We start from the raw sequence: 13,472 nt of genomic DNA, 5'->3' as shown, positions 1-13,472 counted from the left end.
ATAAATAATTACATCTGGTCACGTATGGTGGAAAATATGGGGCAGGTCAAACTGTTTCAGTTCTAATTTGTAATAAAACTCTTTTTTTGTATGGCAGTTACATGAATGAATATTCGACTATAATTCAGCCAGTAATCTAGGAGTATTGGCTACAACATGATTTTTTTAAATTAACTCCGTAATGATTTGAATACTGAATAATGCAATGTTAGTTAGCACTGGTTAGAAAAACAAATACACAAACTTGGGATAAATAATGCTCTTCGTGGAATGTGAATCCATACACCTAAGTAGAGAGATCGAATTGTGATTAGTATATAAGCTTGTGAGACTACAGAATGTTGTTCCCACTTATATAATATATGCGGCTGACATACTTAAACGGATCCTATTCCATTGAGTAAAGTTTATTAACATTAAAAAGTACTTACCGAACTTGAATAACTGATGAAAGCCAGTCGGGATGTACACATGCTCCAAGCAAAAGCTCAGCAACTTCCTTTTAATTAAAAAAAGGATTATTGAAAAATGAAACGTTGCAAAGACAGTAAACAATTTTTAAATATAAACATATCCTCAAAACACGCGAAAACATATCTTTACTATAACACATAACTAATTAACTGCTTTCGTTCTTTAAAAAAACTTGTAGTGAACGAGAATACAAGTGGTGACAATCGAATGTATTTGAACACAAAATTACAGAACGTTTTAGTAAAATCTGAAAACCATACAGTAAATACCTAATTTGCAAAATGTCAATCAATTGTCTCCAACTGGACTTTTTGTTTTGCAAATATCAGTCAATCATCCCAGACTTGATTGTTCTTTCATTTCCACATCAATCACTCCTTAATCTTGTTCTCTTTTATTTGATCTTCATAACCTTCTGCCTCCAGGCATTTCACATTCGATTGATGACACATACTACTTATATCTGTTGACATCAGTAGCACACACCACAAGCTAACCAATATTTGCCAATAGACGTCTGTTATAATCCCAGAAAAGGTGGCTATGAATGCTTAGATATATCTTAAGTATTGAATGAAAACCTGACTAGTAAGTAGTCATGAAATTTAGCCCAGATTTACCTGAAAGCTTTATTTATTACCACTAATGCTCGCTAAGCCGAAAAATTGTGATAAATGATCTAATTATCATCAGTCAATGAAGTACACAAAAAGAATGTTACAGCTGATGTATCTAACATGTGAGCAATTAAATAATCATCTACATGGAATTCGAGTAATATTCAATAAATGGACTAGGGAAGCTACATCGTTGTATAAAACAAAGTATGTAGAATGTGCTTGATCTCATAATCCAATGGGTAAGGGTGAATTATCTACAAAAATGACACACATTGTGTTAAAAGTTGCATTATTAATAATGGATGGTATGAATAACATTATTATTATTAATGGCTTTATTCAATATAATATTTTGATACAATATAGAATTCTCAGCACAGATGAAAATATTTATTATGATCCACAGATTGTGGTTTCTTTAATTAATAATAAATTATCAATCTGACATTTGTTCTTTGAAAAAAGAAACTTGTTAACTCTGTGACAAGAGCCATTTTTTATGCTGATAAAACTGTACGGGTATAAATTTGCCATTCCGAATTTAGGGAAACTTCAGTGGAAAATATTTAACTTATGAAGGTTATGTCACTTATTTGTCTTTTCACATACAAGTATGAGCTAAATAGTTACAAATATATATATAATATACTTAGACAACATACACAATAAACAATTGTAATCTGAAATAGATAGAAGTTAAACTCTCTCAAGTTGATCTGATCGAGAATCAGCTTAAAAACTTACCACCTATCCATTGAACAACCTCGTAAACCAAGCTTGTATCTGGCAAAATTATACATTCCATCGAAATGAAAAAAAGTTTATGAATACTAAACAATCAAGATTATTACACTTAACAATTAAGTATATAAATAATTAGATTTGTAACTGAATATACGTAATTTCATGTACCTTTTGATTGCACCAAATAAGTTTACGTGCTATACAAACTGAAGGAACCGCAAGATTGCTTAAAGGTTGTGGAATATCGGACGAACATTGATTAAATGCTATAATGTTATTATTGTTATTATTACTATTTCTTCTGTTATCGTCACCATGATATGTAGTGTTAATAGCAGAAACAGTACTTTTATAAATGTTATTACAACTGATTGGCAGATAATCTGGTGAAAATTCACTAGATTGACTTTTCATCTGGAAAAATCCATTTTTTTACGATAAAAATGGAATTCAATCGTTTCTCCAGGTGAGTAAATAGATTGATAACAATAAATGAATGAACGAGAGACAGTCACGAAAATATGCCACCAGATAAAGCACCTATGTGTAATGATCCCAACGAATATTGAACCAAATTTAGGGCTAGAAAATAAAAATAATGATAATAATATACTTGAACTGTAAGCAGAGATAAACTGTATAAGTAGGCCAAAAGAACTTAACAAACAACAAATTACGTAGTTTTATATTGAAATACACATTTGCTTTAATTAAAAGAACTGGATATCTGATGCATCTTTTTAAGGTGATTCTTGAAAATACTATATACAATTTTTAAAAAATACAGAATAAACAATATCATACATTGTTACATGTCCTAATATAGAGTCTAGAATCGGTTTACCTAAAAGGCCTACGTTTGTACTACCAAAGAATTTGGCAGTAGGATACTATAAGCAAAGATGGTTACTGAGGTTAATTGAAGTCAACAATGGGGATAAGATTTATCTCTATCCACTAATAATACTTTAATGAAATATTGACTTGAAATAGTAAAAGCTTCAAAGTGTACGAAAGGTTATAAACAGACAACATTAGGAAAAGCCAAAACTCACTGCAGTACTCAAACTATAAGAAGAAATCGAGAAACTCAAGCTATCTGTCCTCCGTAGAAATGGCTATCCCAGAAACTCCATCAAAACGTGTCTGGCAAATCAACGTATTGTAGAGAAATCAACCCAGAAATCTAAGAAACACGTCGTCATATTATATATCAACAAGATTTTGAAACGACAATAATTCTGGAACCTTCCCAATTAGTATCTCTCACAAACCAACGCAATCGCTCCAGTCCTAATCATGCAGACTGAAAGGCATGATATCAATCAGTTAGTTATAAGTAATACAGACAAAACATCAAAGGAAGACAGATCCATCATTTCCAAAACAAATTGCGCCAACAGTGGGGAACATCATCTAGGACATACATAACGTGCCTTCACTTACGTAAACACGAACATTAATTAGTAGTGAAGTGATGTGTTGTTAAAACTAAAATCAATACACAAAGACAAACATGAACACGTATTTGACTAAGTAAATGTCGTGATTACGAATCAATAATTCTGAGAATATGAGTTTCTAAAAACACGATATTTAGGTCAGTTGGTAGCCAATAGGCATAGATGTGGATCCAATCTATCAGAGTCCAATCGAACAAGACAATCAGTAAAAATGCAAGGACATATGAAAATGCAAATTCATAAACAACGGAATCAGAATAAACTTATTTAGCATTAGCAGGACGAATGAAAAGTTCACTTCTGTACGAAAGCCTTGACAATATAGAAAGCTTAACATTTAAACCATTTATCTACGAAAGCATAACGTTAATAAAAAAAATCCACCTGAACTGCAAAATATTGCTCATCGTTTTAATATTTGAGATTATTATTTCGTAATTTTTAATATATTTTTATAATCCCTAGAGGATAGAAAGTTTGTAAAATGCTTGGGATGTGTAAATATCGAAACGGGCAAATTGCTACAAACTCTAAAATACTAATTAAGACGTTCTCTATAGATCTCTCTATATCCAAAAAGCTGTAGTCATTGTAGATCATATGGGCCAAGAGTTTGATAAACAGAGTCCGAAAACTCGTCACTGAACCAGGTGACAAAGTAACTGAAATAAATTTAGTTATATTCACTTTGATGATGAATAATTATCCTAGCGACTTTATAAAGGGAACAATTAGGAAGAAAAAACCGGAAAAATAAGGAAAAACATAAAGTGAAAGAATAGGTTAACACGGTGGTGATCTCATATCGTAAAAGAACTATAGAAGAGATCAGAGAAATCCTAAATCATCACAGTATAAGCGTATTCTTGTGAACAAACAATAATTTAAGATCCAAACTAGTAAGAATCAAGGATTAAATACGAAAGGAGGAACAACAAAGTTGTTTATATGAGGTCAAATGTAATAACTATAATGCTGTATATTTAGATAAGACATCATGGCAGCTGAGTGTGAAGGTGAAGGAACATAAACTTTGCTTGAAGCACATTCCTAAATCCTCAGAAGACCTGAAAAAAAAATTAAAAAACAGTTCGGTGATAGAATTACACTCAATAAAGTCTAGCCATACAGATTGTGTCAATGGTACAAGAATCCTCCAAAAACGTTTTAGCACTAAGACTAAAAGCTTAAACGCTACACATATGGACAAATCCAAACAATATTAATGAGATATATAGACTACAATAGGCTGTCCCATAGCAGTTAATAACTAGTAAGTAAACCTGAACTTCTTATTGTATTTTAATCCATTTAATTTATCGCTCATTATGTGAACAGCAACGACTACTTTCACTTTTAGTAATTAGTTAGTTTGTCTGAATACATTATGAACAATCAACTTGATCAACATAAACTTTTGTTTTTCTCCTGCTTCAGCCTGGGCACCTGGGCAGTATCACAGCCCTCACACAAATCGAATGAGATTTATGAGGCGCATATTTATCTGGTGCTTTTTTGTACCAATATTTATGTGTTCAAATAAATAAATAATAAAATTTGTTTTTCTAATCACTAACACCAAATGTCACATACGTACCAAAGCAAATTCTAACTTTCAAGTTATAATGATTGGATGACATGTTTAGTATACTTAATTATATTCAGCAATTTCTTACCAGTCCGTTAGACTCAAAGTCCCTCAAACAGGAGAAACAGTAGCCATTCGGATAAAAACCCAAATGCCTCTGGTAAGGCCAAGGGTGAGGAGAGTTCACTCTCCCTCTCAAAATTTCCTGACATGGTCACGCGCATACAGCCACTTCCAGGAAAGTTCTACTCACTCCCTTCTCGTGGCATTACTGTTGTTTACGAAGTTGAGAGGACGAAAGCGAATGTCCGGCGCTTTAACCCGGTTGGTGGACATCGAGGATGCACCTAGAGGAGTTAGAAAACCCTGATTCCAAACCAATGATTCACATGTGTTCCAGGATCCTGAAGGAACAAATGGTGTATGAACCAGTTATTGGCCATCGGTTACTATGAGATTGCATTTCCTAATGTCGCTCCACTGACTTATGGATTAGACCTTTGGGTCGAAGGCTCCTGGTGTGTCCCTCGAAGAAAACCACATGCTTCGATCTGGGCACTCGAACAGTGTCACAGCCCACACACAAATCAAGCGACTTGTGTGGCGCATATGTATTCGGTGTCCCTTTGTACCAATATTTATGTGTTCAAAGAAATAAATATCTAAAAGTATATTTTTAACCACTTCTCGTGCCTTGGCCAGCTTCAGGGCCAATTAATCAATAGGAATCTTAACTACTGAATGACCTAATCTGACTAATGCACTTACAACATTTCTTCCTTAATTGTCATCCCTATTCATATATATTTGTATCATTATTGTTACCGTTATTATTATTATTGGTTTAACACCACTACTAATATCCTGGATACACGACTGATCTACTTAACCCTCAACCCATTTTATTATTTCTTATTAATTTCAGATAAATTTCTACACAACATTTGATTTACTTTGCAACTGGACTATTATTTATTTCATCCTATCTGACTCATATTTATTCCGATCATGAATCTTATAATTTCACTTAATTTATAAGCTGATTCAAGTTAACAATGCATATTAGTCACTATAACATTCACTATTTTATTTGATTTAACAGCCATAAATTCACATGCTATAATTTTAAACGATATATTTCACCTTATTTCTGGCCACTTTTTTGATCACTAATTTAGAACCTGAATAGAATTTATGTTGACGAGAATATTCTTCACTTACATATTAGTCTTTTATTGATATTCGATAATTCTGATGTTTGATTACGTTTCTTTGAAAAGACTCGGACTAGAGTACCAAGCAAAACTTTGGATTTACTTCAAGTTCAATCGCTGAGATTTTTATAGATATAATTTTCCTCCTTAAGTGTACGGAAGTTGGGAAATATCATCACAGAAGCCGTAGTATGAATAACAGCATTCTAGTACAAAATGTCATAATTTGATAATGAAATAACTACTGATTATTATTTGTGTAAAATTGCATGTGAATAATCTCAGCAATTGAAACTTAAATAATTCCAACGTTTCGTCCAGTAAAGTTGTCCGGACTTCTTCAAGGTAGTAATCAAAATTACCAAATAACATTTAACAGTCAAATCAAATTTACGCCAAACGCTTATTCAATCAGATCCAGAAATCGGCTCAATTAGGATAAAATGAATCACTAAGATGTGAATAGTTCACAATGTGAAAATAAATTTTAATCATCAGTTCATTAAAAGTAAAAATAAAAGTGTAGATTGAAAATCTTTGTAAAACAGCGATGAGTCTGCAGGATGAGCATCGTCAAATACAGTTGTGACGTTGAAACACTCTAATTAATTTATAACGGAACAACGCTGCATGTGATATGAACAGAGTGGATATAGACAACGTCTAATTATTTGATTGAACAATTAACAATGATTATTCTTCAAATGTACTAAGCTAGTTCAGAACAAGGAGAGGGAATATGAAGAATGAATACAACTAGATCAAACCATGCATTGAATAATATTAAACTATAGGTAATATTATATCTCATATGATCCCAATATTAAACATTAAATTATTTATTTATTTATTTATTTATACACATAAATATTGGTACAAGGGGGTACCAGATATATATGCGCCACACAAATCTCATTTGATTTGTGTGAGGGCTGTGATACTGCCAAGATGCCCAAACTGAAGCAGGTTAGGAACATATTCATGTTGAAAAACACCTTGGAAGTAAATGCATGTCGAATACGTAACAAACAAATGTAAGATTAACATTTAACAATAAAGGGGAGTTTAATCATGAGTCATATTAAAGTTTATGTCACACCAGCAATATGGTGAAAAGACAGATGTATTGAAAGGCAAAGTGAATGAATGCAGGACTGGAGCTACTCATAAATACAATTGTTTGCCGCCAGCTCAAGACTAAAAACAAAATAGAGAAATTATGACCACGATCAGATTCCAGAGGAAATAATATCTCTCAAAAATACAATATACAAGAACTAGAGGCTTATAAGTTCATTCACAAAAAGTTCAGGTACAGAGGTCAAAAAGGATTGAGGAGTCGGAATTAAAATTAAGTAACTTTGTCCATGAACATTCAAATATTGGCAATATTTGGGTTCATATTTCTCCAAATTATGTGTGGTGGAAGTAGCTATGTAGTAATATCAAATCGACTTGAAAGTCCAGAAAATTAAGCTTATTATTAAGACAGACTCCAAATTGTCCTGGGTCATTGTAATAAGCCGTGACTCAAATTTAGCCATGGCGTATAAACTGGTATTGATTAATCAGGTAGTTAAGAATAAGAAGCGTTTGCATGAATTATGATCAAGCAATTTTTCAACTTAAATTAATTGATGTGATAGTGAATGGATCAATACTTTTGATATTGATGTTACCAAAAACAACGTTTACGATAGCTGCTGAATTTCCATAAACGAGTGATTTCTCAAGAGCCCCGGTTCAGTTACGCATACATCAAGAAACGTATTTTCACAAAAACTAGCCAAACTAATCGGAGAAAAAAGACGTTAATATAAGTTTGGATTAGAAAATTTACCACCTTGAGCAGATGAACTGGGTGAATTTGCTTTCAATACTTATCTCAACAAAACTACACACACAAGTTAAATGTTATAGGAAGTTTTGGTAGTCAAAGAATTTCCACCTTGAATAACTGCTATAACAAAGGATCGAGATAAAACTTGTGATCAAACGAAATGTACGTGAAATTTCTTAAGGTCTTCATTGGACTAAGAGACGCACCTCCTAAAAAGAAGGAAAAACAAGTAAGCTCTATAGTTTAGTGCTAAGACATGCAATTTCATTGCTGTTACGTGTAGATCCATTGAGGAATGTTCACACCTGAAAGACCATTATACAAAAGAGTGGATGGGTTGTGCAGTCATGAACGATTCTAAGGGAATTCATCCAACGTCTTCAACCATTGATCGCAGTTACTTTACGGACCTCAACAAAGTTGTCTGCAACTACGTACATGCCTCAAATCAACAGTCATTGACTTCATTTCTTGATTAGGTCACCCTAAACTATCTTCTAACCTACTCATAAATCAGCTAATATCTCTCGTCGTGGCAGGTGGTGGGTTATAAATACGTAATACACGTACTAACCACTTCAGTCGACGAAGTTTTATAGCCTGAACAACTAATTCGAGTAGACAGCCTTCACATTTATTTGCTTATTTGGGAGACCTTTCAATGACGAAAACTGCCGTAAAACCATTTGGTCAGCGGAGTTGAGTGATACCTTGAAGTCGAGAAGTACAACTGAAGCGTGACATCGGCGAATAAACTCGTTTTCTAAAATCGGATGGAGAACGAACATTTGGTCAATCCATCCACGTTCAAGTCAGAAACCAGATTGCTCATCCCAGGGTCGTTCTTCACGAGCGCTAGTTGAGCGTCTGCTAATCATAGAGGCTAGTATTTTAGACACTATACTAGTCAAGCTGATTCCTATAAGATGACTTCTGCCATCGACAGCCAGTCAAATAGTATTACATCCATTTTCCAAAGTCTAGCTACTATCTTAGTCATCTTATTCGCTACAACTAGAACACCATCCGTAAAGATCTCTGGAGTTAACCCAACATAGTCCACTGCTCTCTTCAGCTTTAAAATGGATGTAGCCTTTTCAATCTCATTAAGAGTTGAAGGACTTGTGTCGATTTCCCATTCAAGTTGTTTGGAGATATCGGGTAACTGGAGGCTGGTTGGACTGTTCCTTAAAGTGTTTTCCCCACCGGTCTAATCTCCTGGACTGAGAGTCAAAAGAGGCACCGTCTTTTTTCGATATAGTCTTAATGCCTGTTTTCTTGATCAGTCGAAATAGTTGTCTAATATTATAAATAAACCCGCTGCATTTTCTATCCTTTTTGGATTCATCATTCACCACTGACAACAATAATCTAGAAAACGTCTTGTTAGTTTGCGTTTCAGTTATTATCGCCCTTTATTTTTCTTCGGGCCTATCTGAATGAGTTTTCGAGCATCTATCAACCCAGTAGATGACACTAAAATCCAAAGATCTTTCGTAAGCTTTTGATTTGAGCTGTTGGCAGATGCTACTGACATATTTACAGCTAGATGTGCATATATCCAAGCTTCTTCAGGATGAACCATTTTTCTACGATCGACTAGGTGCATAGCTAATTCTTTCCTGAGAGCATCTTTGACCTTCACATCTCTGAACTGATATCTGAACGATCTTACTGTTGTGACTAACCTATGCCCAGCAAAATGCGTAGAAATGCGTGTTCTGACTACGGCATGGTCGGAGTTTATCTAGGTACTCCAGAACGGGTGACAATCCTCTACAAAGCCTTTCCAGAGATGGTTGATGGCGATTTAATGTGCTCATTGATGTGTTAATATTCCGGGTTCCCAGATGAAACAATATCTTCCTATATGTCCAAAGTTTGTACTTGCTAGGAATAACAGATTGTTAGAGAATAATTGCAGCAGATGGTCATCATTACTTGCTTACTGACCACGGACACTATAGGACCCATTTAATTCTTTTTAGTATGACTTGGGCGTTAATATCCCTTGCTAATATTACCGATTCCAAGAGCCTGGTTTTTCTATAGGTTTTAAAGTTTTTGGTAAAACTCACTTTTTGCAGTCAGTGGGGACACAGATAGAAACGGTAAAGAGACAATAACATGTCTTTGTCTTCCCAAGTTTTCACTGTGTTATTTGTGACAGACGGTGCATAAGCGACTATCATCAGGAACCTAGTCAAGACGTGTTTGTTCTGTCTTCAGATTTAGTGCTATATTTGTACTTGCAAGACCACAGGGAATTTTTGTTACGTCTTTCGATACACGAAGGGTATATCGCGTTGGCTCTTTATACTAACTACACTAAGTTGAGTGAGAACCACACTAGTATCTTGTATAGGTGTTTTAAAGACGAAGCATATATCAAATATGGAACCCTAAAAAATACAGCTTGTAGTGGTGAGGACACTGTAATGTCCGGTCGACTAAGATGAAAAGCGGAAGTCACTTTCTAGAGTTTTCAGATAGTGTCCACATCCTTGCAGTCTTCAAATAATCTTTTTCGATGCTCACTACTTATGCGTCCGTTTGCGAATCATCTATCAAACTATCTCAAACTATTGAAGCCTGCAAAACGTTATCTACATATTCTCGAAAAATTAATGAGAGAACTCGATACAGTATAAAGTTTTGTTTACGTAAATCTAGCACTACAAACTATTTTTGTGACGACTCCGAGATGCTTATCCGACATATGGAAACTCATCTATTTTCAGCTGCCTTATTCCTTACTATTTATAGGCTTTCATACATAGAAGAAGGATTTATGTAAGGCGCATAACAAACCTATGAAAGTTTCAAAGACAATATACAATTTTTTTATCCCTAAACAAAATTGTGATAATGCAAAATCCAAATTAGGTCTAGGAATTAATATAAAGACTAGAAATAGAAAGCAAATTTGTTAATAGTAGAGCTTATGAGGTGGACATTCTATGTATGGGTAAAGCGTGGTTTGAGAATACTAGCAAGAACACTTGCGTATTGGAAGTAGAAATTTCGTGTTTTTCCTTCTGGTATGAGCAATACTTGTTATACAGTGCTAAACAGATATATGCCTGAAAATTACTTCTCTTATGTAAGCTAAGCGTTCGGAATATCTTGCCCTAAGACAAAGAAGATTTGTAGAAGATATGAAGTTCATATGAATGCCTTCAGTTGTTACGTATGATCAACATAGCCAGAGTATGACGGGAAATACACAACTTTATGCTGTTTTTTCAGAGATCGGGATCTTAGAAACTAACTAGAAGCGCAAACACTTGCAAACAACATGTTGAATGCTAAATGCACAGAACTAATAATACTTAAACTAGTTACGTGCTCATACGACAACCCAGCAACTAAAAGCACTTTAAACCTGCTAACAATTCGATAGGGTCCTTTACCATTGATTTTTAAAACACGACAGTGAATAATCACGCGGCTTCATATTACTGGATAAAACGATGATGGTGCGAAAACAATAGCAAAGATTGTTTTAAAAGTTTATGTTAACCTAATTACTATTTGTGATATTGACATATTTGGTCTGCCACAGTGAGAATGATTATTCAACATTGGGAACAACTGAAAATATCAGATGGCACATACGAACTTGGCAACAAAATTCTAGCACGAAAATGGAGTTTTTCGTCCTAATATCGAGTCGAAACCTATGAAAACTGATCATGGAATATGACACGTCCAGAAAGGTTCTGGAACAACATACTGACGTTATCATCACTTTTAACAACAGACTTTCAACCACCAGGATGTTTAACCCTAGAAATTAATAGTTTGGGAGAAGAGGACGACTGTCTAAATTTAAATACTCACCTGAGTAACGCAAGTCAGGTCCTTAAGGACCTTCTATTTACGCTTCTGTTTACCAACTGGTAAATAGAAAAAAAAACACCGCCCAGCAGGATTTAAAAAACAAAACATATATTCATAGACACTAAGTATGACTAACGGTTCGAGAAAAAATAAAAACAATTGTAACCATGAGAGAGAAGAAAACGAGTTAAGTACAGCAACCCAACACGTAGCGAATACACCGAATACAGCGGTTTTATTGTGTACATACTTTAAAGTATACGCTCAAAAAGTACTACTATATTTGTTTTTAAGTAAAGCGTTTATATAGGTTGTATCGTCTCCTACGTTTCAACATGCCCAATGGTTTCCTTCTTCTTGGCCAATAGTGTGGATCTAAATCAACTGGATCATAGTAGTCATAAGGATCAGGTTGATAGAAGTCTCCATATGGCTGGATAACTCCATCATCACCATATTTGTACGAAGGTTGAATTTCTCTTAACCATCTTGGAACATAACTACCAGCGTACGGCTTTTGATAGGGCTTAGGATATAAAGATTTATGAAATATTTCTGGATGGTTTAAGGCTAGGTATGACAAAACAGATTGTACAGTTTGTTGAGTAAGTGTAGCAGTTGGGGAAACTGAAGACCCTGGTTTTACTCCTGATGTCATTGGTAAAACTCCACCTGGTTGTGTGATAGATGGAGTATTCCCAGGGAAAGAAGCAACAACTATGTTTTCTGATGGTGAGCTGATACTGGGTACAACTCCTTTCCCTGGGAACACATTAGGTAAATAACCTGGGAATCCATATTGTGGACGATACGACGGGAAGATTCCAACAACTGATGATGCTGGCTGGATATTTGAGGTTTGAGCTTCAAGTGCATAATCTCCACTACCTACATTTTCTGCACCTACATTACCTGTACTTTGTACAGGTGTTGATATTTGAGATGAATCAGATACAGAATTTAATGTAGTTGGACCCATTTGAGTGACTTGAACTGAATCACCAGGCAAAACACTAGAATATCCCAACCCAGAATTAATTCCATTCTGATCGGATAACTCCATTTGAATCTGTCCGTATGTAGCACATAGTGTTATGAAATTAACAATTAATTGAAAAATAAAGTTAACTGATAATTTTCGAATCACATAAACAACTTTCATCTCGATATCTAGTGAGAAGAGTAGTTTAATTCAAATGAAGTGAACTTATGAGCTCTAATCAGTAAATAAATTGTCTAGCCCCTAATTTAGGTGACTGTGATTAATGCTTATAAGATCCATCAAAATTGAGATTGGTTAAATGACGTAGTGATCACACTTCATATTCATTAAATTGTTAATTTAAGTCATTTTCTTAATATCAAACCCATAACTGGAGATTGTGGTTGTTCGAACAGGCAGTGAAGTTAGATTAAACTGTAACTAATAAGCTAACCAGGTACAACAGATGAGTGTTATCCTGAAAATATTGGGGGTTATGCCATGGAAATTGTCATTAGATACACATTGCCAGATTACTTAACATTTCAGCTCACAAAACCATTTTTAAAAGACAGTTTAGGAACTTCAGTGGAAGATATATCTGATTTGTTGATTGATACTGTTTGAGGATGTGACGTATCCTAATAAGCAGTTAATAATTTTCGTGACTACTGAAGACACTTACCACTAATAGAACGGATAAA

General features: G+C 34.4%; 2 protein-coding genes across 2 annotated transcripts in view; both read right to left on the bottom strand.

The window, feature by feature from the left end:
- Smp_148400 (putative calmodulin-binding transcription activator (camta)) overlaps positions 1 to 1,894 on the bottom strand; it is a gene marked incomplete at its 5' end in the record, with an annotated part of 53,617 nt that extends 51,723 nt beyond the window's left edge. The window contains 1 exon segment of the mRNA XM_018795775.1: positions 1,839 to 1,894. Within this exon segment, the coding sequence (XP_018650054.1) occupies positions 1,839 to 1,894 (56 nt within the window).
- A 10,181-nt stretch (positions 1,895 to 12,075) lies between these two features.
- Smp_148390 (hypothetical protein) lies at positions 12,076 to 12,948 on the bottom strand (the record flags this gene model as incomplete). The annotated part of the gene is made up of 1 exon (XM_018795774.1): positions 12,076 to 12,948. One exon carries the CDS (start codon positions 12,946 to 12,948, stop codon positions 12,076 to 12,078), a length of 873 nt encoding a protein of 290 aa, XP_018650053.1.
- Positions 12,949 to 13,472: the final 524 nt, after the last annotated feature.

Source organism: Schistosoma mansoni, chromosome 2 (assembly GCF_000237925.1).
Source record: "Schistosoma mansoni strain Puerto Rico chromosome 2, complete genome".
Taxonomy (NCBI): Eukaryota; Metazoa; Platyhelminthes; class Trematoda; order Strigeidida; family Schistosomatidae; genus Schistosoma; species Schistosoma mansoni.
Note: the sequence above shows the minus strand (reverse complement) of the source record. Positions and strands in the feature narration are given on the sequence as shown.